The sequence below is a fragment of the Peromyscus eremicus genome, chromosome 22, assembly GCF_949786415.1.
Source record: "Peromyscus eremicus chromosome 22, PerEre_H2_v1, whole genome shotgun sequence".
Classification (NCBI taxonomy): domain Eukaryota; kingdom Metazoa; phylum Chordata; class Mammalia; order Rodentia; family Cricetidae; genus Peromyscus; species Peromyscus eremicus.
The window spans coordinates 22,976,023-23,000,529 of record NC_081437.1 but is presented as its reverse complement, the minus strand read 5'-3'; the positions used below and the strand labels follow the sequence as shown (position 1 = coordinate 23,000,529).

The 24,507-nt window shown below is 54.0% G+C and overlaps 1 protein-coding gene across 2 annotated transcripts; it reads left to right on the top strand.

The window, feature by feature from the left end:
* The first annotated feature begins 151 nt into the window (after nucleotides 1-151).
* On the top strand, nucleotides 152-24,305 carry Cad (carbamoyl-phosphate synthetase 2, aspartate transcarbamylase, and dihydroorotase). 2 transcript variants are annotated; one of them, XM_059248399.1, is made up of 45 exons: nucleotides 152-388; nucleotides 598-737; nucleotides 4,687-4,816; nucleotides 5,643-5,785; nucleotides 5,902-6,043; nucleotides 6,417-6,588; nucleotides 6,771-6,956; nucleotides 7,098-7,210; nucleotides 7,491-7,636; nucleotides 7,895-8,026; nucleotides 8,161-8,394; nucleotides 8,517-8,738; nucleotides 8,942-9,130; nucleotides 9,354-9,478; nucleotides 9,618-9,748; nucleotides 13,229-13,341; nucleotides 13,537-13,781; nucleotides 13,989-14,235; nucleotides 14,550-14,648; nucleotides 14,800-15,024; nucleotides 15,107-15,289; nucleotides 15,469-15,687; nucleotides 15,908-16,075; nucleotides 16,728-16,910; nucleotides 16,997-17,101; nucleotides 17,478-17,717; nucleotides 17,934-18,015; nucleotides 18,155-18,321; nucleotides 18,448-18,612; nucleotides 18,937-19,068; nucleotides 19,277-19,478; nucleotides 19,711-19,901; nucleotides 20,003-20,143; nucleotides 20,327-20,428; nucleotides 20,835-20,931; nucleotides 21,223-21,273; nucleotides 21,550-21,594; nucleotides 21,708-21,877; nucleotides 21,969-22,043; nucleotides 22,445-22,657; nucleotides 22,895-23,020; nucleotides 23,157-23,312; nucleotides 23,402-23,503; nucleotides 23,720-23,814; nucleotides 23,926-24,305. In XM_059248399.1, the coding sequence occupies exons 1-45, from the start codon at nucleotides 307-309 to the stop codon at nucleotides 24,026-24,028; spliced, it is 6,729 nt and encodes a 2,242-aa protein (XP_059104382.1). In that variant the 5' UTR covers nucleotides 152-306; the 3' UTR covers nucleotides 24,029-24,305. The 2 variants fall into 2 exon arrangements, with proteins under 2 accessions (XP_059104382.1, XP_059104383.1); XM_059248400.1 differs by lacking the exon at nucleotides 21,223-21,273 and having other exon boundaries at nucleotides 154-388.
* The last annotated feature ends 202 nt before the right edge of the window (nucleotides 24,306-24,507 follow it).

Sequence of the window (24,507 nt, the reverse complement as noted above, 5' to 3'; positions counted from 1 at the left end):
GCTGGGTTTGGCACGGGCGGGTCTCCCACGTCTCCAGGGTTTTGCTCGGTGTGATGCTGCGGACCCACCCCGTGGTCCCGCCCCTTACGTGGCCGGCCCCGCCCCTCACGCTGCCGGCTGCTTGCGCCGTCGCAGTCGTGCTTCAGCTCAGTACGATCAGGGCTCCCGCTTGCCGCGCCCGCCTGCTCTCCAGCGCCCCGCGCAGCGAGCCACGTGGACCAACTTCGGCGCGCGGTGTTCTTGCTTCCAGTGAGGCTAGCCGCGCCTCCCGCGTCTCGGTGCTCGCCCAGACTCAGTTCCGACCCCATGGCGGCCCTGGTGTTGGAGGACGGGTCGGTGCTGCAGGGCCGGCCCTTTGGGGCCGCTGTGTCGACTGCTGGGGAAGTGGGTAAGCAAGCCCGGGCGGGCTGCCGACCCGATCCCACTCTGCTTAACCTGTCCACCCCTCCTGCACACTCCTCTCCCCGATCCGGTGTCCCCAGCCCCAGCTGCCTTCCGCCACTCGCGACCGAAGCAGTCATCTCCTCCGGGATTTGCTGCGCTGGGGCAGCGTTCCGAAGGCTGCAACCCTTGCCAGAACTCAACCTCTTTTTTCAGTGTTTCAGACCGGCATGGTCGGCTACCCAGAGGCCCTGACTGACCCTTCCTACAAAGCTCAGATCTTAGTGCTCACCTACCCCCTCATCGGCAACTACGGCGTTCCCTCCGATGAAGAGGACGAGTTCGGCCTGAGCAAGGTAGGCACACCCAGTCTCTCTGCATCCCTTCCCAGATCAGAAGTTAACGGTGAAGTGGCTCACTGACACTCTGCTGGGCATCCCAGAGGAAACAGTCTACAGTTCTAAGGCGACCGGGGTTACAGGGCTTTTAGGTGCCTTCAAAGGCAGAGAGCTGGAGACCACACAGGAGCTGGTACCCTTTGAGAGCCTTGTGTGAGGTAAAGGCATTGGTCCAGAGGAAATGGCATAGGGCTTGTGGGAGTAGTTATCAAAACTGCAAGGCGTGCGATTTCTACCAATTTTGTAAGGACCAGCAAAGGGTTTTTTTTTTCTTTTTATTTATTTATTTATTTATTGGGGGGCTTTTTGAGACAGGGTTTCTCCTTGTAGTTTTGGTGCCTGTCCTGGATCTCGCTCTGTAGACCAGGCTGGCCTTGAACTCACTGAGATCCGCCTGGCTCTGCCTCCGAGTGCTGGGATTAAAGGTGTGCATCACCACCGCCCAGCTTCTTCTTCTTTTTTTTTTTTTTTTAAGTAGCAGAGTCATAGGAACAAACAAAATCCTTTAGGTTCTCAGCCTTCCTAATGCTTCTACCCTGTAATACAGTTCTTTATGTTGTGGTGACCCCGCCCAACCATAAAATTATTTTTGTTGCTACTTCACAACTGTAACTTTGCTACTGTTATGAATCCCAGTGTAAATATCTGGTATTTCCAATGGTCACAGGCGACCCCCGCAAAAAGGTCATGCGGGCCTGGGGGTCGTGACCCCCCAGGTTGAGAACCACTGCTTTAGGGTCATGTACATTGTCGAGAAACTGGGAACAAGGATTGTACCCCTTTCTAGTACCAATGGTTGCCGGTTTGTCTACATACCAGTGACATTGATCACCCTCCTTGGTATTGTTTGATCTTGAGCTTCTCAATAGTGTTTACCTCCAGATAGAAAACTGAAATTTCCTCATACAGTGAGGTTCCCACCCACCCCTCCCCCCATTCATTCTGTGAAGTCTGGAAACTAAGGTGCCGCTGAGAGTCAAGTTCAAATATTAACTAACACAACTATTAAGATAGTAATAGAAGGCCGGGCAGTGGTAGCGCACGCCTTTAATCCCAGCATTCGGGAGGCAGAGGCAGGAGGATCTCTGTGAGTTCGAGGCCAGCCTGGTCTCCAAAGCGAGTTCCAGGAAAGGCGCAAAGCTACACAGAAAAACCCTGTCTCGAAGAAAAAAAAAAAAAAGATAGTAATAGAAGTCACTGTAGACTAGATGCAGTATTTCACAAAACTTGCTCAAGCTCTGATTCCAGTCTTAGAGAGGTCTCCCTGTGGAACCCTGGCAAGCCTGGAACTCCCAGAGAGCTACTTGTCTCTGCCTCCCATGTTGTGACATTTGATACTATACCCAAGCCTTTAATCCTCCCCCCTTATTACATATTTGTTTATTGGTGTTTTGAGACATGATTCTTTTTTTTTTTTTTTTTTTTTTTTGGTTTTTCGAGACAGGGTTTCTCTGCGTAGCTTTGCGCCTTTCCTGGAACTCACTTGGTAGCCCAGGCTGGCCTCGAACTCACAGAGATCCGCCTGGCTCTGCCTCCCGAGTGCTGGGATTAAAGGCGTGCGCCACCACCGCCCGGCGAGACATGATTCTTTATACCAGGCTGACTTCTAACTCAGAGATCCTTCTGCCTCTGCCTCCTGAGTGCTGGTATTAAAGATAGGCACCATCCGCAGTGTGGTGGTGGAGCACGCCTTTAATCCCAGATTAAAGGCAGAGGCGGGCGGATCTCCATGACTTTGAGGCCAGCCTGGGCTACAGAGTGAGTTCCAGGAAAGGTGCAAATCTACACAGAAAAACCATGTCTAGAAAATTAAAAACAAAAAAAAAAAAAAACAAACAAAAAAAGATAGGCACCATCACTGACTGGTTAATTCTGATTTTTCAAGCCTGCCCTAAATAAGGGCACACTAATTGTTATTCCTGGAAATTTCTCATCATAATCCTGGAGTACCTGCTTTTTAGTTTACAACACAGATATCTTATGAATTTGGTTAACATGTGAGTTGTCAGAAATTTAGACCCCTGAGATCTACAGCCTAAGACATTTGCTTTGCCTGAAGCTGCGTGCGTGGATCACTCCACCTGGCCTGGGGAGGCTGCAGCTCAGGTAGACCTTCCAACTCAGGACTCTCCCGCCTCAGCTTTCCCCCAGTGCTGAGATTACAGGTGCAGTGAGTACCTCTTTTTTGGGGGGGGCTTTTTGAGACAAGGTTTCTCTGTGTAGCTTTGGAGCCTTTCCTGGAACTCACTTGGTAGCCCAGGCTGGTCTCGAACTCACAGAGATCTGCCCGCCTCTGCCTCCTGAGTGCTGGGATTAAAGGCGTGGGCCACCACTGCCTGGCGCAGTGAATACATTATTATTATTATTATTATTATTATTATTATTTAAAGCCAGGGTTTCTCTGTGTAACCCACACTGGCCTCAAGCTTGCAGATGTTTGTTTCAGCAAGTGCTGGGATTGCAAATGTTGATATTCTGCCTTTAACTATAACTTAGTTTATGAGAGCTTGTTCATTCCAGCCCATCCCTGTCTCCCTCTCTCTTCTTTTTGAGACAGTGTGTTTCCCTGCCTAGCCTGGCACTCAACTATGTTAAGCCATACTGACCTCAAACTATCAGCCATTTTTTGCCTCGGGCCCTCCCCCTGCCCAGTCCTGAGATTGTAGACACATGCCACCAGCTTGGCATGAATGTAATTTAATCCCTGCCACAAAAACTCCAAGTCAGGGATGGCATTTACTCGGGCAGGCTTGGTCCACATAGCCCAGGCCAGCCAGTGCTACATGGTGAGAGCTTGTCTCTAAACAAACAAAAGTGTCCTTTTTTAATTTACTACAATGTACTTCCTTTGAGTAATAAATTTGTTCTTTTTAAATGATCATCTAAGATGAAATGGGAAAAACGATATAATCATGTCTATCTGGTATTGTACCTTGTAACTTTTTTTTTTTCTTTTTTTTTTTTTTTCTTTTGAGACGGGGTTTTTCAGTGTAGCCCAGGGCTGGCCTGGAGCTCACTCTGTAGACTAGGCTGGCCTCCAACTCAGTGATCCAATTAAAGGCGTGCACCACCATGCCTGGCAAAGCATTATTATTATTTTTTAAAGCTTTGTTCTATCGTAATGTTCTGTGCGGAATATCTTATTACTTTGTTTTTAATCACACCATACAATTAATATTGTGTTTATGTGTATTATCTTGTTAGTTTCTGGCTCCCTGAGTTGAAAATTCACACTGTGAACACAGGCACCTTGCCTTTTCTGGCCCACTGCCTCCTTTTTCTCTGTTACAAAGCCTGCCCCAGTGAGCACTCAGTAGATGCTTGAGGACTTAGTCTCTGTCAAATGCAAAGTACATATTCCTGACACATTGGACATAGAAGGAAGATGTGGAAAAAAGGTTCCGTCTTCGAAGGAAACTAACTTACAGTGGATATGTAGGAGTTGGGTGTTCACAGAGAAGACTTGTAAGCTCGCTTTTGGACAAGGGAAAGTGCCATTTTCTGTTCTCTGAGGCGCCCTGGGCCCATGTTCAGTGTTTCTTTTCTTTTCTTTTCTTTTTTATTTGGTTTTTCGAGACAGGGTTTCTCTGTGTAGCTTTGCGCCTTTCCTGGAACTCGCTTTGTAGACCAGGCTGGCCTCGAACTCACAGAGATCCTCCCAAGCGCTGGGATTAAAGGCGTGAGCCGCCGCCACCACCCGGCCATGTTCAGTGTTCCTTCTGGGACGGTGCAGAGTTAGTGAAAGAGGACTCCCTGTGAAAGCCGGGAGGACTTGGTATTTAGGAACGAGAGACTGGTGCAGGGCTGAGCAGAGGGTCAATGGCCAGACGATGGCAGACATGCCGTAGAGAGATAGCTCTCCCCCCCCCCCCAACTCTTCTTCACCGTCTCCTCTTTCCATCTGTAGTGGTTCGAATCCTCGGAGATCCACGTGGCGGGACTGGTGGTGGGAGAATGCTGCCCCACGCCCAGCCACTGGAGTGCCACCTGTACCCTGCACGAATGGCTGCAACAGCGTGGCATCCCCGGCCTGCAAGGTACGGTACGGCGGCAGGCTCTGCCATGCCTGGGGAAGTACAGCGTCCAGACGGGGAGACACAGAGAGAGGTTTCCGAAACCTGTTAGTTCCCGAGTCTAAAGTCGAAATGCAAAATGTGCCAAGTTTAAAGAAGCATCCGAACTCTTGCTTGGAAGGGAAAATTCTAAAGAAAGCAAACCCAGCCCTGGTTTGCCCATTGAAGTCTGACTCTGAGCGGATTTTTACGTGGTTACATTGTATTTGGGTAATGGTATCTGAAAGGCAGCCAGGCTCCCGCTATATCCTCTGTCCATGGGTATCTGTTACCATGTGTATAAAATGCAGTCTGCAGGTCTTGTAACTATTTCATGAGAGCAGACGGTTTTTCCTTAAGAGAATTAATTGTGTAGTTTCTTTTTTTGTTGTCCCAAAGAGTGTTGGTTTGGGGCTTTTTGAGACAGGTTACCATGTAGCCCAGGCTTGCCTCAAAACTCACTGTGTGACCAAGATGACCTTGAACAACGCCTGATCCTCCCGCCCCTTCCCAAGTGCCCACCATTATAGGCCGGCAGCACTCTGCCCAGCGTATGTTCTCATTCCTGTGGTGCCATTGAGCGCCTTCGTTTTTCTTCTAGGAGTTATTTTCCATAATTAGATGGATCTAGACCATGGTTCAGTTTGGATGTGATATTTTGGGCAAGTTTACCTGCTTCCATGAGCCTTGTCTGGTCCTCACGGAGCAGTCGTGTTGGCTCAGGGCTGTGGGGTACGGGTGTTGCTGGACGTCTGCCCTCACTGATGACTGGGTTAGGGGACTGTCGTCTGAGGCTGCGCTGTTTTGATAGGAGTGGACACTCGGGAGCTGACCAAGAAGCTGCGGGAACAAGGGTCTCTTTTGGGGAAGCTGGTCCAGAGTGGCACAGATCCTTCAACCCTGCCCTTCGTGGACCCCAATGCCAGGCCCCTGGCACCAGAGGTCTCCATTAAGGTACAGAGGAGGCGCCCGACTTGGGGTGAACTCAGGGGCTTCAGAGGTGGGCTTTGGTGTGGGCATGGCATACATTTGCCGATCACAGCCGTCAACGCTTGCTCCCCGTTCCCCAGACTCCGCGGGTGTTCAATGCAGGGGGCGCCCCTCGGATCTTCGCTCTGGACTGTGGCCTCAAGTATAATCAGATCCGATGTCTCTGCCAGCTTGGGGCTGAGGTGACTGTGGTACCCTGGGACCACGAATTAGACAGTCAGAGTGAGTATCTGGGGCCAGTCCAGACCAGCAGCCTGGGTTTGAGCAGAAGAGAGCTATTCCTCAGAACAAGTGATGATAATCAGTATGCGTTGTAGGAAGGAAGGTGGAGACCAGGGATTCCATTGTGGTCAGGGGTGTGTGTGTGTGTGTGTGTGTGTGTGTGTGTGTGTGTGTGTATACTATATTAATTATTGTAGTGGGGGTGTGAGTGTGTCCCATGGCACAAGAACTTTAGGAAGTCAGGGTCTCCTGTGGGTTCCGGGGATTGAACATCAGACTTTGCATGGTTGGTATTTTTACCTGCTGAGCCATCTCATCAGCCCTTGGGTGTCTTTGAAATCCTGTTTATGTCAACCTCTTCTGTCCATTCCAGAATACGACGGTCTCTTCCTAAGTAACGGACCTGGTGATCCCGCCTCTTACCCTGGTGTGGTCGCCACACTGAGTCGCGTCTTGTCTGAGCCTAATCCCCGACCTGTGTTCGGAATCTGCCTCGGACACCAGCTGTTGGCTTTAGCCATTGGGGCCAAAACCTACAAAATGAGGTGGGGCTTGGGGGAACAGAAGGAGCCCACACTTGGGACATCATGGAGGAATGCGTTGTCTTGGGAGTTGGGAATTATTGGCGTGGCAACTGGCATCGAGCTGTTGGGAGCAATGATCGCTGGGTTTCATATACTCGAAGGGGATGGTGTGAACGCTCGTGACTCAGTGTTCCATTCTCTAGATACGGAAACCGTGGCCACAACCAGCCCTGTTTGCTGGTGGGCACCGGGCGCTGTTTTCTGACGTCCCAGAATCACGGCTTTGCCGTGGATGCAGACTCGCTGCCGGCAGGCTGGGTTCCTCTCTTCACCAACGCCAATGACTGTTCCAACGAAGGCATTGTGCACGACAGCCTGCCCTTTTTCAGGTGAGCCCGGGGGTGCAGTGGGGTGACCAGGAGCCACGAGGACGGGAAAAGAAAGCGCAGCCGTGGCTCTCGGTCCTCTCTGAGGCTGCCGCAGCCGCAGCAGTGATCTCAAAGGGTTTTGTCATTCAATCTCTTCGACAGTGTCCAGTTCCACCCAGAGCACCGAGCTGGCCCTTCAGATATGGAACTGCTCTTTGATATATTTCTGGAAACCGTGAGAGAGGCCGTAGCTGGGAACCCCGGGGGCCAGACAGGTAAGCCCCTTTGTAGAACCAGGATGTAGACTTAAGAACAGGACTGGTTCCAGGACAAGCCTGAGTTGGACTTGTTCTAAGAGCTATGTTTGGGAGGGAGGAGGAGCCACAGCCCTTTGTGCGGCTCTGTCCAAAGGAACTCCAGAGTTAGTGGTCGTGGGCTTCCTTTCGTCCTCTCTCAGCCGCTCTGTCCTTTTTTTCTGGAAGTGAGAGGTCCGAGCTGACGGCTTCCGGAGGCGCCCTCGCTCTGACATGCCATGACTTTGATTTGCATCCACAGTCAGAGAGCGGTTGGCACAGCGCCTCTGCCCGCCTGGGCTTCTCATTCCTGGTTCTGGGCTTCCACCACCGCGGAAGGTTCTGATCCTAGGCTCCGGGGGCCTCTCCATTGGCCAAGCTGGTGAATTTGACTACTCGGGTTCCCAGGTAAGGCGTGGCTATTGCCTCCCATGCGGATGTGTGACCTGTGGAGTCGTAAGGAGAGGGACTAAGGCACAGGCATTGTCGGCAGGGAGGAAACAGATGGCGGGAGGGGGTCTGCGAGCATACAGGCGGATGAGGTAGTGAAGGATAGAAGTCACTTACTAAAGACTGAAAGTACAAGGAGGGAACGGGAGGAGAAATGGCGGCCCAAGGCTTCGGTCCTCTGTAGAAGAGGCTGATGGGCCATTTTTGTCCTGTTAGGCAATTAAAGCCCTGAAGGAGGAGAACATCCAGACGTTGCTGATCAACCCCAACATTGCCACAGTGCAGACCTCTCAGGGGCTGGCAGACAAGGTCTATTTCCTTCCCATAACACCTCACTACGTAACTCAGGTATGACTCACATCAGGGTGGCTGGAGGAGGGGACTCCTGATGGGCCAGGGGGTTTTACTGGTTGCTGTGGGGTCCTAAGCTTGTCTCTACTCTCCCCTTAATGCTTTGGATGCCTGCCTACCTCCTGCCTCAGGTGATTCGTAATGAACGCCCGGATGGTGTGTTACTGACTTTTGGGGGCCAAACAGCCCTGAACTGCGGTGTGGAGCTGACCAAAGCTGGGGTGCTCGCTCGGTATGGGGTCCGGGTCTTGGGGACACCTGTGGAGACCATCGAACTGACTGAGGACCGACGAGCCTTTGCTGCCATGATGGCTGAGATTGGCGAGCACGTAGCCCCCAGTGAAGCGGCAAATTCTCTCGAACAGGTTTGTGGGGTGGCTGGGTAGAAGAATGAGGTCGTTTCCTCCGTGTCTTATTTCCTCTGGGTCCAAGAGGCCTCTGAGCAGTAGCCAATGGTTTGTTGGTCCACGTCTTCTGCCCACTGCAGGCTCAGGCAGCTGCTGAGCGACTGGGCTACCCTGTGCTGGTGCGTGCAGCCTTTGCCCTGGGGGGTCTTGGTTCTGGCTTCGCTTCCACCAAAGAGGAACTCTCGGCTCTTGTGGCCCCAGCTTTCGCCCACACCAGCCAGGTGCTGATAGACAAGTCTCTGAAGGGCTGGAAGGAGATTGAATATGAGGTAGTAAGAGACGCGTACGGCAACTGTGTAACGGTGAGTGATGGGCACAGGGTGACCCGGGCATTCGGAACTTTTGGGAGAGCACGGTCGATCCGATCGAAGGGCAGAGATCTCTGCAGGTTCTCTGTCCTTCGGATCTAGCGTAGTAGAGCCCCAGACATAGCAGGACCCGGGGACGTAGCCTCCTGGCTCTTTGACTTCCCTTGTTGGTGACCTCCACGACCCCCCCTTCTTAGGTATGTAACATGGAGAACTTAGACCCACTGGGCATCCACACCGGTGAGTCCATAGTGGTGGCTCCCAGCCAGACCCTGAACGACCGAGAATACCAACTTCTGCGGCGGACAGCCATCAAGGTCACCCAGCACCTGGGGATTGTTGGGGAGTGCAACGTGCAGTATGCCTTGAACCCGGAGTCTGAGCAGGTGATCCTGGGAGGTTGATACGGCACCTTTATACCTTGGTGTTTGGGCCTCGAGGTTGAGAGGTGTCTTGGCCCTGCCCATCCTGGACTGAAGCCAGGATTGTCTTGGTTAGGGTTGGAGCTTGGGGAGGGCCTATTGGGGATACAGTCATCTTTATGCTCATTTTTGAGCGCTTTTCTAGGCCAGGTACCAGTGACGTATTCTCTGCTCTCCCCGTTTGCAGTATTACATCATTGAAGTAAATGCCAGGCTCTCCCGCAGCTCTGCCCTGGCCAGTAAGGCCACAGGGTATCCTCTAGCCTATGTGGCAGCCAAGCTAGCGTTGGGCATTCCCCTGCCAGAACTCAGGTATGAGGTGGGGGGAGTCCTGGTGTTAAGGAGAGGGGGCGGTTGAAAGCATTCACAAGGCAGGGACTGTGAGAGGGACTAGAAGCTCACCCTGCATGTTCCTCTCTCTCTTTTGGTGCCCCAACTTCCTGATGCTCAGGAACTCTGTCACCGGGGGAACAGCAGCCTTCGAGCCCAGCCTGGACTACTGTGTGGTAAAGATCCCACGATGGGACCTCAGCAAGTTCCTGCGCGTCAGTACGAAGATTGGGAGCTGTATGAAGAGTGTTGGTGAGTGTCGGACTCTCACGGGTCCAGCTGGAACCAAGATGCTGGACATTACATCATTGTACGTGCTAGACCGATGGCTCTTGACCTTCCTAATACTGCGACCCTTTAACACAGTTCCTCATGTGGTGGTGACCCCCAACCCTACAATTATTTCATTGCTACTTTATAACTGTAACTGCCACTGTTACAAATTGTAAGATAAGTATCTGATATGCAGGATGTCTGATATATGACTCCAAAGGGGTCATGACCCACAGGTTGAGAAACATTGGTCTAGACTCAGTGTGGCCTGAATTTCCCCTGCTCCCTTATTAATAGTAGTTTAGAAATAATGGTCTCAGAGCTGATGGTTACATTTCAAGTTAGATGGTCCTCCTCATCAGGAGCAGGGGGCAAACGCATCTGGAAGCCTGTGTTGGAATATAGTCCCTGGGGTCAGGTTATCTGCTCTCTTACTTAACAAATGAGTGAATGGAGGGGCCCCAGGAGGAGAGTGACCTGGTTGAAGGCTCACAGAGGAGCCGTGGGTCAAACCAGAAACCAGATCCTGTGAGCCCGCTGTCCTTGAGACCAGTTCCCGTAAATGCAACACTTCAGCCTCATGGCATCGTCTTCCCAGCCTCATCATTAAGTTGATAAATGCCAGGGACATTTTATTCACTGTTTAAATATTTATTCAGGAGAGAATTACTATTGCTTTGCTCTGAGTCCTTTTAGGTATTTACTTTATTTTATCTATATATGACTTTTTCCTGCATATTTGTGTGAACACCAGAAAGTATTAGATCCCCTGGAACAAGATGGCTGTGAGCCATGTGTGTGCTGGGAGCTGAACTCGGGTCCTCTGGAAAAGCAACAAATGCTCTTAACTATGCTCTTAACTACTGAGCCATCTCTCCAGCCCCAATCCTACGTAATTTTTTAAATTTGATATCACTGTGCTTGTGTGCTCGATACCTGTGAGGGTGGAGTGTGCTGCCACAGTGCGCATGTGTGAGTCAGGACGATTTTTAGAGTCAGTTCTTCTCTTCCACCCTCGTGTGAGTTCCGGGAATTGCACTCTGGTTGCCAGGCCTGGGTCGCAAACTCCTTTTAGTGAATCCTTCTAAATCGAAGTCAGCGCGGTGCTAGCCTATCTCCTCCTCTGGCACTTTGTACGACTTTTTAAAAAGGTAATTGGCTGTGGATGGATTCAAAGGCTAGTAGGATCATCTCCCTGTTATCCAAACTTTTTACTATTCTAAAGGATGAAATATTCCAGAATAGTGCCATCATGGTATGAATAAAGCAAACCAAATGACTGGGCAACCGTCAGAGAGAGATTCAAGGTGTCGCCATAAACTGCAGCAGCAAGTCCCAGCATCTACAGTGAAGTTTGGTTTGGTTTTAACACAGGGTTAAGATCAGACCAAGACAGCAATAGTTACCTAACAAAGAGCTTTAGCGCTTAGGAGGATTACACAGGAGTATTGTAAGTTCAAGACCAGTCTGGGCTACATAGAAGTTCTGGGCCAGTCTGACCTGTAAGGGTGCGACCCTGTCGCAAAACCAAAACCAAAACCATCTGACTGTCTTAGAGCATTGTGGGACGGACCCTCCCACACAGTGGGAGAACAGGCTGGAATCCAATGGGTGTGCTCTGTAGTGTCCCCGTGGCTGCCTCGTCTCAGATAAGCGTGCACATGCACTAGTTCAGATGCCACCTGATATGGATAAGCGTGTCACCGAGCTCCAAGTCTCCATGAGTGGAGTGGCCTTTAAACAAGTATGTCTGAGCTCAGATATTATTTCAGAATTTTTAGAAATCCCACAAGACTGCCAAGATGTTCCTTCTGGAGATGAATTTCTGTTATATGAAAATTATAATAAACATGGGACTGGAGCCATAATCAAATTATGGCTAAAATAAGTGGATTGGAACTAGGACAATCAAAGATTGATTCCCAGCTGAGACTTTGAAATGTCTTACCTTCTTGAAACACCATCTTCCGCTGACTTCTTAGAACTTCCTTTGTGTTTTTGTTTTTGTCTTTTTGAGACAGAGTCTAGCCATGCAGATGTTTACTCTGTAGATGAGGCTGGCCCCATAGTCACTGTGCAGCCCAGACACTGTCCCCAAATTCTTGGCAATCCTCCTGCTTCGGTCTCTTGATTTTTTTTCCCCCCCCAGACAAGGTCTCACTGTATCCATAGCTAGCTTGGAACAGTCTGACCTCCAACTTACAGTGGTCCTCCAGCATCTGCCTCACACATGCAGAAATTACAGGCGTGAGCTACCACACTCAGCCTTCGAGATACTGAGTAGTTTTGCTAGGTGACTAGCAAAAATCACCTCAAATGATCATTCTCACTCCTTAGGGAGTTGGCTATACTTTATACTTTGTATTGTAGGACAGGAACTTCTGAGATGCAATTGGTACTTAACAAGGGCTATATAGTTACTCTTGCCTAGTGCCCTTGCACTTCTGGAAAGCTTTTTGTAAGTAGTCACCTGAAACACAAAAGCATCATGGCCTCATAACCATCAACACTTAAAAGCTCAATATCCTTTATTAATGCAGCAGTTAAATTATGGGAAGCCATACAGGAGTTGAAGTGGTGCTTATGGGGCTGTGCAGCCGTGTGGGGAAGCGCTTATGATGAGGAGGAAGTGAAATTTCCGAGGCTGTATGCTGTAATTGGCTATAAAACATATATAGGGGGAAAGTCCTGGAAGAAAAGCTTACTCTTGTCTGGCTGTGGGTTTGAGCAGGTATGTAAGGGAGCCAGAGGGCAATCTCAGGTGCTGTCACCCCGCCCCCCTTCCTCTCGATTGGCTAGCCAGGCTGGCTGGCCAGCCAGTGGTCCCCAGGAAGCTGCCTGTCTCCATCTCCAGTTCTAAGACTATAAAGCTGCACCTATCTTTTGTGTGGGTTTTGTTTGTTTGTTTGTTTAGGTTTGGTTTTTCAAGACAGAGTTTCTCTGTAGCTTTGGAGCCTGTCCTAGAACTTGCTCTGTAGACCAGGTTGGCCTCAAACTCACAGAGATCCGCCTGGCTCTGCCTCCCGAGTGCTGGGATTAAAGGCGTGCACCACCACCGCCCGGCCTAAACATTTTTGAAAAATGCAATTGGCTGAGGATGGATTCAAGTAGTAGTGGGATCATCTTCCCGTTATCCAGACCTTTTAATGTTCTAGAGGATGAAGCGTTCCAGATGGTGCCATCATGGTGTGACTAAATCAAGCCAAATCACTGGACAGCCATCAGTAGTTTGGTCTGCTGCTGTTAGCTAACAAGTTCCAGGATCCACAGGTCCATTTTTAGCACACCAATTCCATATTGACTTAGTACAGTCTGTGCTTGTCTGTGGAAATGGTAGGAAAAAAGAGAGAGCTTTTAGGTTTCTTAACGATGCAGCACCATGGCCAAGATTGAAGTAAAGCCCATGAACATGTTGGGCATCGCCACACGTATCCACCCACCCCACTCTCCATCCTTCAGGTGAAGTCATGGGCATTGGACGCTCATTTGAAGAGGCCTTCCAAAAGGCCCTGCGCATGGTGGATGAGAACTGTGTGGGCTTTGACCATACAGTGAAGCCAGTCAGTGATGTGGTAAGCAGCTCTCTTTTCTAAAAGTACCCTGATGTGGGCCCTGCTCCATCTACTCTGCCCCGCAGCCGGAGCTTGCTTGTTGACAGTAACGGCGGCAGTCACGTAGTGATTTGCTATTTCTCACTTCTCCGGACATGCTGTCCCACCCCTGCACTGTCCTGCATCCGTCCGTCCGTCTGTGCTCCTCCCCAACAGGAGTTGGAGACACCAACCGATAAGCGGATCTTTGTGGTGGCTGCTGCTCTGTGGGCCGGCTACTCTGTGGAACGTCTGTACGAGCTCACGCGCATCGACTGCTGGTTCCTGCACCGGATGAAGCGCATCGTGACCCACGCCCAGCTGCTGGAACAACACCGTGGACAGCCTTTGCCCCAAGACCTGCTGCACCAGGCCAAGTGCCTTGGCTTCTCAGACAAACAAATTGCCCTTGCAGTCCTGAGGTCAGAGATGGTGGTGAGGGCCTCAGGCCAAGAAGTGCGGGGAGGGAGCTCTTGGGTCAGGGGGGCCATTGGTGGGGCACCGTGGCGGGTCTCGTCTGTCCATCACCTTCATCTGTCCATAGGATGTTTTCCTTTCTAGCCCCGCCCTAGCACTTGCTTGTCAGTCAGTCTGTGCTCTCTTCTCAAGGCCTGTGTTTCTATCTTTAGTACAGAGCTGGCTGTTCGGAAGCTACGTCAGGAACTGGGCATCTGCCCAGCGGTGAAACAGATCGACACAGTTGCGGCTGAGTGGCCAGCGCAGACCAATTACCTGTACCTGACATACTGGGGCAACACCCATGACCTCGACTTCCGAACGCCTCACGTCCTGGTGCTGGGCTCCGGCGTCTACCGCATCGGCTCCAGTGTCGAGTTTGACTGGTGTGCTGTGGGCTGCATCCAGCAGCTGCGCAAGGTCCGAGTCCTTTGCTCCTCATATTCCTGCTCCCTGGGCGCTGGTTGCCTGTCCTCCCACGAGACCCTGGTCTTCCTCTTCATTCCTACACCTTCTGTCGTAGGTTTGGGGCTGGGGGGGCCTTCCTTAAGCTATCTCATCGCCTCTCACTGCCTGAAGCTCCTCCCCCACATCTTGCCTGCTTGTACCCATGTGTAGCCGTTTCACGGAAAGCAGGCGGGCTGGCGGGCTGCAGCAGGGCCTGTGGCTCGGTTTCTCTATGTGCTCCCTCTTAATCACTAACACCCCGCTCGCTCCCTCCCTCCCTCCGGCAGATGGGTTATAAGACCATCATGGTGAATTACAACCCGGAGACCGTCAGCACTGACTATGACATGTGTGACCGGCTCTACTTTGACGAGATCTCTTTTGAGGTGAGAGGGAGGAGGGGCCCCAGGGAATGAATGGGACAGGCTGGGCCGCCCAGGGTTCTTTGGTACCTCCCGAGGCTGAGGGAAGCGGCGAGCGAGAAGGCTCGGCCACTTGAGCCATTCTGTTGCCTTTGGGCCCCTTCCTGTACTGCAGGTCGTGATGGACATCTACGAGCTGGAGAACCCTGAAGGTGTGATCCTGTCCATGGGTGGGCAGCTGCCCAACAACATGGCCATGGCCTTGCATCGGCAGCAGTGCCGAGTCCTGGGCACCTCCCCTGAAGCCATTGATTCAGCCGAGAACCGGTTCAAGTTCTCCCGGCTCCTAGATACCATCGGCATCAGCCAGCCTCAGTGGCGTGAGCTCAGTGACCTCGAGGTAGGCCTGGCAGGAAGCCTGGGGGCTGGGTGTTGTCTGTGGGTGAGTGTGACCAGCTCTGCTGAGCTCCCTGTTCCCACAGTCCGCTCGCCAGTTCTGCCAGACTGTGGGGTACCCCTGCGTGGTGCGCCCCTCCTACGTGCTCAGCGGCGCTGCTATGAACGTTGCCTACACTGATGGGGACCTCGAGCGCTTCCTGAGCAGTGCAGCAGCTGTCTCCAAGGAGCACCCTGTGGTCATCTCCAAATTCATTCAGGAAGCAAAGGTGAGAGGCACCCCCCGCCCCCCAGCCCCAGAGAAGGCTGCGTTGTTGCTGAGTTATAGGCACAGTGGGCTTGAAGGATAGGTTGCATGGTGCTGTTTCACCAGTGGAGCTTCTTGGGGAGGGCAGCAGGAGGAGGGAATGGCCCTGTCCTACCTCCCTCTGCCCGTGTCTACCCCCAGGAGATCGATGTGGACGCCGTGGCCTGTGACGGCATCGTGTCAGCCATTGCCATCTCTGAGCATGTGGAGAATGCAGGTGTGCATTCAGGGGATGCCACGCTGGTGACCCCCCCACAAGACATCACCCCCAAAACTCTGGAGCGGATCAAAGCCATTGTGCATGCTGTGGGCCAGGAGCTACAGGTTACAGGGCCCTTCAATCTGCAGCTCATTGCCAAGGTAATAAGTCGACAGGAAGGGACAAAAGCCTACGGCTCCTCCATGTTCTCTGCTGGCTCCACTGCCCGGGCGCTGGGCACTGTGTCTTACCCTCACCCATGCGGGCAGCAAAGCTGTTTCTAGTGTCAGGGCTGGTCACGGTCGTCCAGTTGGTCCCTCACTGGAACGGTGTTCTCATGCCTGGGCTTCACGGGGCCTGATCCGGTGGTCTTTCCCCCAGGACGACCAGCTGAAAGTCATTGAATGCAATGTGCGCGTCTCTCGCTCCTTCCCCTTCGTGTCGAAGACACTAGGTGTTGACCTAGTGGCCTTGGCCACCAGGATCATCATGGGAGAGAAGGTCGAACCCGTGGGGCTCATGACGGGCTCTGGAGTCGTGGGAGTAAAGGTAAGGGGGGGACAAGGGCCCTTGAGCCTAGTGTACAAGTCCCCTAATGGTTACAAACAGCTCAGGTTAAAAACTGGATGGTTCTGTAAACTGTGGAACACGTGGCTGCTTTGTTTCATTTATCCATATTTTTGGTGGTACCAGAGACTTGAACCCAGGGCCTCAGGCATGCGAGACAAGTGCTCTGCCACTGAGCTAAGGGAGAGAGCTCAATGAGCAGATAAACTCTTCCCCCACGCAAGGTATTCATTGCCCAACCATGGGGTAATAAGATGGTCATCATCCCTTAAGAGCTTACCCTGTAGGAGGCAAAAGAAGTTTGGTCCCGAAATAGCCTGTTATGGAACAGTCTGTGGTACACACCTACATAACTGAGTTATAAACCAAATGTACAAGGAGTTTAGAGACGGGCAATGCTTTCCAAATCAGTGCTCTGGGCAAGCTTGGGAGAAGGGGTGGTACTGTAGGAGGCGAGTCCCAAGAACGGTAAGGCTGTTGGATTTGCAGGGCTCCTTGGCACTGTGTCCGGGGCCAAGACACGGCCAGAGTGGAGGCAGTGTGGGAGCTGCAGGGCTGAGGGAAGGGAAGGGCAGCCCTGCTGTGCTGCTGCAGTGGGGACAGGGCCCCTTTTGTGCCTTCTCTTCTCCCCCAGGTGCCTCAGTTCTCCTTCTCCCGCTTGGCTGGCGCCGACGTGGTGCTGGGCGTGGAGATGACCAGTACCGGAGAGGTGGCTGGCTTTGGAGAGAGCCGATGTGAGGCCTACCTCAAAGCTATGCTCAGCACTGGCTTTAAGATCCCAAAGAAGAACATCCTGTTGACCATTGGCAGCTACAAGGTACCAGGGCCAGCCAGGGAGGTGGGAAGTCACGCAGCCTCGGCGTTCCGGGCCCGGGGCTCACTTGCCTCTGCTTGGTTTTTTAGAACAAAAGTGAGCTGCTCCCGACTGTGCGGTTGCTGGAGAGCCTGGGCTACAGCCTCTACGCCAGCCTGGGGACAGCTGACTTCTACACTGAGCACGGGGTCAAGGTATGCAGTGGCTCCCACCCTCCCCCTCTGGCCCCAGAGGACTCTCCTTCCCCCCCTACCCCAACGTAGAACAAGTAGGGTATGGAAGAAAGCAAAGCAGTTTCTCGAAGGCTCTCCTGCACTGTTGACATTCTTGTGTCTCCACTTCCCAAGTCTTGTGCCTGTGCACATGTGTGTGAGCTCATTCTGTCCTTGGTGACCTGGCTTCTTGCACACAGTAGAAATAAATACTTTTTCTGTTGAGAATTATACAAGTAGCAAACAGGCAGTCAGTCCCTCGTGCCCAGCCTGTGGATTCTCAGTCTCCCCATCACGGACTCCTGGGCCTTCCTGACACACAGTTAGGTTGGTCTTGACTTCAATTCTGGACTGGCAGGTAACGGCTGTGGACTGGCACTTTGAAGAGGCTGTGGATGGTGAGTGCCCACCCCAGCGGAGCATCTTGGATCAGCTGGCTGAGAATCACTTCGAGCTGGTGATTAACCTGTCGATGCGCGGGGCTGGGGGTCGTCGGCTCTCCTCCTTCGTCACCAAGGGCTACCGCACCCGGCGCCTGGCTGCTGATTTCTCCGTGCCTCTCATCATCGACATCAAGTGCACCAAACTCTTCGTGGAGGTGATACAGCCCCGGGAGCTGGGGGGTGGGGGAGTGGGTACTGGGGGAGGGGACGTGATGAGCATGTTCCGGGGGTCAGGGGGTGGTGGTGAAGCTTCGTGGCTCCAGAGGCGGTGAGGCGGGATGGAGAGAGGTGAGAGAGGAAGTCGGTCTCTGCCTCACCTCCCAGGGCCACCCTGCCCATAAACCTGTCCTGCCTGTGCCTTCCACTCGCAGGCCCTAGGTCAGATTGGTCCAGCCCCTCCTCTGAAAGTGCACGTGGACTGCATGACCTCCCAGAAGCTGGTGCGCTTGCCTGGTAAGTGTGTCTCTCGGGTGCTTCCGACTCTACAGGCGCTGAAGGCCCTCCTGGGATCTCTCTGTTCGGAGGAACTCGTGTCAGTGGCTGTGAATTTTCTGCCACTGCCAGCTCTGACCTTGCCCCTCACATTCTCCAGGATTGATCGACGTCCACGTGCACCTTCGGGAACCGGGGGGCACACACAAAGAGGACTTCGCCTCGGGCACAGCCGCTGCCTTGGCTGGGGGTGTCACCATGGTCTGTGCCATGCCTAACACCCGGCCCCCCATCATTGATGCCCCTGCTCTGGCCCTGGCCCAGAAGGTGAGCCACTGTACCCCCTAAGAACCTCTCTCCCTCCGTCCTTCCTGGGACCCTGACCAGGGGTACCTTGTGGACATGGGTGGGCATGGATGCCAGGGAACCTTACCTCACGTGTGTCTTCCCTAGCTGGCAGAGGCTGGTGCCCGCTGTGACTTTGCCCTGTTCCTTGGGGCCTCATCTGAGAACGCAGGGACTCTGGGTGCTGTGGCTGGGTCTGCAGCAGGGCTGAAGCTCTACCTCAATGAAACCTTTTCTGAGCTACGGCTGGACAGTGTGGCCCAATGGATGGAGGTAGGGAATATATCACCACATGCTAACTCCCGGCTTGAGGCCTTGTCTCCATGGGCTGGTAGCAGAGAGGATTCGGGTTCTTCCGGGGCGCTGGGCTTGATGAGCACAGGGAATCAAAAAAGCGTATCATCCCCGGGCGGTGGTGGCGCATGCCTTTAATCCCAGCACTCGGGAGGCAGAGGCAGGCAGATCTTTGTGAGTTCGAGGCCAGCCTGGGCTACCAAGTGAGTTCCAGGAAAGGCGCAAAGCTACACAGAGAAACCCTGTCTCGAAAAACAAAAAACAAGCGTATCGTCTCCTCTTATCAATTCTTTCTGCCCCCAGCATTTTGAAACCTGGCCTTCCCACCTGCCCATTGTGGCCCATGCGGAGCGGCAGAGTGTTGCCGCGGTTCTCATGGTGGCTCAGCTGAGCCAGCGCCCAGTGCACATCTGTCACGTGGCTCGGAAGGAAGAGGTGAGAGTGTAGCAAAGGTCTTGGTGCCTGTCACTTTCCCAGTGAGACCAAAGGTCACCCCAAGTCCCTGGAGGCAGAAGGGAGTCGGGGAGCCTACTGCCCTTGACACATTTGGCCCTCGGTGCTCTGAGAAGGAATGCCAGGCCTAGAGACCTTGTAGGGCAGGGCATGATGGGGGCCTCTGTGGATTACCCTGCTCTCTCTCTAGATCCTGCTGATTAAAACCGCAAAGGCACAAGGCCTGCCGGTGACCTGTGAGGTTGCACCCCACCACCTCTTCCTAAACCGGGAAGACTTGGAGCGCCTGGGACCTGGGAAGGGAGAGGTCCGGCCAGAGCTTGGTTCCAGAGAGGATATGGAGGCTCTATGGGAGAATATGGCGGTCATCGACTGCTTTGCCTCAGACCACGGTGAGAGGGCCCCAGCGTGACTCCGGGCTCCCTAAGTTCGGGGACTCAGTCCTTGCTCTGTGATAGGTACTTGACAAGTACTGGGCTGAAAGAATGAACATGAGTGGAGATGTGTGTGCAGGGGTCGAGCCCCGGGGCAGGGCCACAGGGAAAACCTGACCACTGGGGTTAGTAGGAAGGACAGTGCCATCTCTAGAAGTCTTGGAACGAGGTGACAGCTGTTTTCTTACAGCCCCCCACACCTTGGAGGAGAAGTGTGGGCCCAAGCCCCCACCTGGCTTCCCCGGGCTGGAGACCATGTTGCCACTGCTGCTGACGGCTGTGAGTGAGGGCCGGCTCAGTCTGGATGACCTCCTGCAGCGCTTACACCACAACCCCAGGCGGATCTTCCACCTGCCCCCGCAGGAGGACACCTATGTGGAGGTGTGGGGACAAGGACCTGGAGTTGGGGGGGGGATGGCCGCCCTCAAAGCTGTGCCCCGTGTGTGACCTTACCCTTGGGTGACTCTTGACCTTCCGGGCAGGTGGATCTGGAGCACGAGTGGACCATCCCTAGCCACATGCCCTTCTCCAAGGCCCGCTGGACCCCGTTTGAAGGGCAGAAGGTCAAGGGGACCATCCGCCGTGTGGTCTTGCGAGGGGAGGTCGCTTACATCGATGGACAGGTACGTATGTGGCCCCCAGCTGGTCTCAGTAGTGACCTCCTGAGCAGCATTTTTCTTCCGTTCCCTGCCCACTACGGACCCACCGCCCTGTGTCCCGGGTGCCCTGTTCTCACTGGTGTCCGCTTCTCTAAGAGCCGCTGTGTACATTGCCGTTCCCTCATGTTCCTTGCCTTCTGTGTGCAGGTGTTGGTACCTCCAGGCTATGGACAGGATGTACGGAAGTGGCCTCAGGGCGCTGTTCCCCAACCCCCTCCTGCAGCTCCTGCCTCTACAGAAATAACCACGGTAACCACTCTGGCCCCCGAGGCTGGATCTGGCCCTCGGCCGGAAGGGTGTGCCCTGGGGCTGGGCACACAGCAGTTTCATTGGTGGAAAGTGTTACATTTGATAGATGAAATCACATACCTGCCTCCCTGTCCACGGCAGAGCGGACTTAGCTTTCAGCGCAGGAAGCCAGCGCTGAGAATCACAAGTTAACGTGTCTGCCCAGGCCATTGCTAAATTGGCACAGACCTCAAACAGGCCAGCTGTGTCTGCCAGCTGTTGGCAACATGTTGGGAGACGGTTGGAGCGGTGCAGAGGTGCCGTGGGGTGGACTCTGCGCACAGGGGGCCACCGGCCTCTAAGGGATTGTGTGTAGGCCAGTGGGGGTCAGGCACTCTTCCAACATGCTGGCCCATCTCCATTGCAGACACCCGAGAGACCTCGACGAGTCATCCCAGGCCTTCCCGATGGCCGCTTCCACTTGCCACCCCGAATCCACCGAGCCTCTGACCCAGGTTTGCCAGGTAAGAGGGGTTCCCGTGGCACAGGACGAAGGCTCATGCCTGCTGACCTGTATGGGGATGGATGCTGTTCCTCACAGCATCCGTAATGGGCCAGGGTTGGGGGCTCAACCGCCCAGGAACTGGCTCAGGCTCTTCCTCTCGGGGCTCCTTTGTTCCTACCCCGCCTGCCTCTCTCTCCCTCCCTCGCTCCTGGTCTGAGCCGCTGTGCCCTGCTCTGACCAAAGTAGTTACTACAGCTTGAAACAGGCGTGCCCTAGCGTTTCCTCACAGGCCTTTTCTCGTTGTGGGCAGCTATGCACCTCCGCCCAGGAGCTGGGATCTCATGGGGCAGCCGAGCATGGGGTAAATCCCGCTTGCTGGTTGGTGTGAACTTGGCCATTCCTCTGCCTCAGATCCCTGATGCCAGCCGGGAAGGCCCTGGGAGGGCACCACTTGGCCCATACAGCACGTCCCCTCAGGGAGTCCCGGGTCCCTCCCCATAGCTGCTCTCCCCTAACCCTGCTGTAGCGCCTGTGATTTGAGGTGGCTTTAACACAAGCATTGCGAGCAGAGGGCCTTGTGATTGGGGCCTAGCACAGCACAGCCCCCAGGTGACCTCTGTCCTGTTGCCATTTGCAGCTGAGGAACCCAAAGAGAAGCCACCCAGGAAGATAGTGGAGATAGGTGAGCCCTCCCCGATGCACATTCACCTGGGGGGCCTCACCTGGGGGCGTCTGGAGTCTGGTCTAAGTAGGGGAGCCTTCTGACCCTGTCTTCTGCACTGCCCCTCACTGTAGAACTGATGGGAACCCCTGAAGGCTCCTGCCACCCTGCACCACCAGTACCTAGACAGGCGTCACCTCAGAACCTGGGGTCTTCTGGCCTGCTGCACCCCCAAACTTCACCCCTGCTGCACTCGCTAGTGGGCCAACACATCCTGTCCGTCAAGCAGTTCACTAAGGATCAGGTGCCTGCGGGGGAGAGGGCAGCGACACCCAGAGCTTGAGGACTTGGGGAGTGGGTGGCAGGACCCGTGGGGCTGACTCGGTCTTTTGTAGATGTCCCATCTGTTCAACGTGGCGCACACACTCCGGATGATGGTGCAGAAAGAACGGAGCCTCGACATCCTAAAGGTCAGGAGGGCCGTGTGGTCTACCCGGTCCCTTTGTGTGTGCACACAGACTGTACCATCTGCAGCCCAACTCTGCTCTGAAAGGTCCTTCTGATCAGCAGCGATTGACCCTGCGCATGGGGTCATCTGGTCTGCATGAGGGTAGTCACAGGAAACGCCTGTGATAGTTTCTCTTCGGGGTCATACACACAGGCGTGACTCTAGTTCTGAGTCACGCTAGTGTGGAAATGTTAAGCTGTGGCAGGTCCCAGGGGAGGTTTCCCAGCACACACTGGTGTGAGTGGGGAGGTGAACGCTGACCTGTGCGCATTCCCAAGGCGCGCTCACACACACACACACACACACACACACACACACACACACACACACACACACACCCCTTCCACTTTGTCCTCTCCCCAGGGGAAGGTCATGGCCTCCATGTTCTACGAGGTGAGCACCCGCACCAGTAGCTCCTTCGCAGCAGCCATGGCCCGGCTGGGGGGCGCCGTTCTCAGCTTCTCAGAAGCCACATCCTCCGTCCAGAAGGGCGAATCCCTGGCCGACTCGGTGCAGACCATGAGTTGCTACGCTGATGTTGTAGTCCTCCGGCACCCTCAGCCTGGAGCCGTGGAGGTGAGGCCAGCCTGCACAGTGAGATGGGGTGGCTAAGGCTGGACCGAGGAACATAATGTCCCTTCCTGCCCACATTTCCTGTGATCACGAGGCTTAGGTTGGGCCAGATGGTTGAAGGGACCAGGAAATGGAGAGGGCCAGATGGTTGAAGGGACCCAGGAAATGGAGAGTGCAGGCAGGGGGAGCTTTCCAAACTGCAGAAGGCAGGAGTCTCCACAGCGCCTCCTGTCTTTACAGCTGGCGGCCAAGCATTGTCGCAGACCAGTGATCAATGCCGGGGATGGAGTTGGCGAACACCCTACTCAGGCCCTGCTAGACATCTTCACCATCCGAGAAGAGCTGGGGACCGTCAACGGCATGACGGTGAGGGGCCAGGGACTGAAGGTCCGGAGGGGAAGGCGGTTCAGAAGTGGTGTCTCCAGTCCCGGGGCCCCAGCTTTTGAGACAGCAGGAGGGGTGCCTACTGTGAATCTGTCTGGTGACTTGCTGCCTCCCTTAGATCACCATGGTAGGTGACCTGAAACATGGGCGCACGGTGCACTCCCTGGCCTGCCTGCTCACCCAGTACCGCGTGAGCCTACGCTATGTGGCACCTCCCAGCCTGCGCATGCCACCCAGTGTCCGGGACTTCGTGGCTTCCCGAGGCACCAAACAGGTGAGATCCTGGTGGCTCAACCCGTACCAGGGGGCCAAGGGTTGGGCGGCCAGAGCTCAGCACTGCATTCACTGGGGTCCCCTCTCCAGGAGGAGTTTGAGAGCATTGAGGAGGCGCTGCCCGACACCGATGTGCTCTATATGACGCGCATCCAGAAAGAACGATTTGGCTCTGCTCAGGAATACGAAGCTGTGAGTCCGCGCCTTAGGGCGGAAGCCCGGGGCTGGGCTGTCGGGCATCCGTATGAAAGGGTGGGGAGGCTGGGATCAGGCTGGAGCTGCACCATTAAGTTCCAGGTCCCTTGGCTGCCCCAGCTGTGTGAGAGTGTGGGGAGCCCCGATTGTGTGTCCTCTGTGGCCACCTCTGTCCTGAGTCAAATGGGGACCCTTCCTCTACCTACCTTACAGTGTTTTGGTCAGTTCATCCTCACTCCCCACATCATGACCCGGGCCAAGAAGAAGATGGTGGTGATGCATCCGATGCCCCGCGTCAATGAGATCAGGTGATGTGGCTCGCTGTTCTAGGCTCCCCTTGGGCTGGTTGTGGAGAGAGACCTTCGTCTGACAGGCTCTTGGGAGCTGTGTGGTAACAAACAGTTTTCCTTCTCTTGCAGCGTGGAGGTGGACTCCGACCCCCGGGCAGCCTATTTCCGCCAAGCTGAGAATGGCATGTACATCCGAATGGCCCTGCTTGCCACCGTGCTAGGCCGTTTCTAGGGCCCAGCCTTCCCTTTTGTCTCTCTTCAGGCCCAGCTGCTGGGCAAGGAATCCCAGTGCCCCCCACGGGGGCAGCTCACTTAGCCGACATCCAGGGCATCCAGATAGCCCAAGCATATATATGTACAGACTGAGACCGTGCTTTAGGCTCCAGACTAGAGTACTTAGGCTTGGGGGTGCAGTCTTTGATACTGGGGGCCCCTCTGCCTCATCTCCGTTCTTAACACTCAAATCTGTACAGTTACTTTTCTACTGACTAATAAATAGCCAAACAGTTCCTGGTTCCTCATGAGTGCTGTGGTAGGATCACAGACCCCTGATGGGCTCTGTAAGGCTCAGGCTGACACTCGGTTCTCAAATTGTGTTTCCCTGACAGCGAAGCTCTCTTAGAGACTCTGGCTTGTGTCCAGCCTACTCTGTGCTAAATCGCAGTCCAAGTCCTGAGCAGTGGGGCTTGGCCTTCTGGGAGAACACCCAGG

Coding starts and splice junctions, on each gene's coding strand:
- Cad (XM_059248399.1), top strand. CDS start 307: ATGGCGGCCCTGGTGTTGGAGGACGGGTCGGTGCTGCAGGGCCGGCCC. Junction 8,395..8,516: donor CGGCAAATTCTCTCGAACAG/GTTTGTGGGGTG, acceptor TGCCCACTGCAG/GCTCAGGCAGCTGCTGAGCG. Junction 22,658..22,894: donor CTCAGCCTGGAGCCGTGGAG/GTGAGGCCAGCC, acceptor CTGTCTTTACAG/CTGGCGGCCAAGCATTGTCG.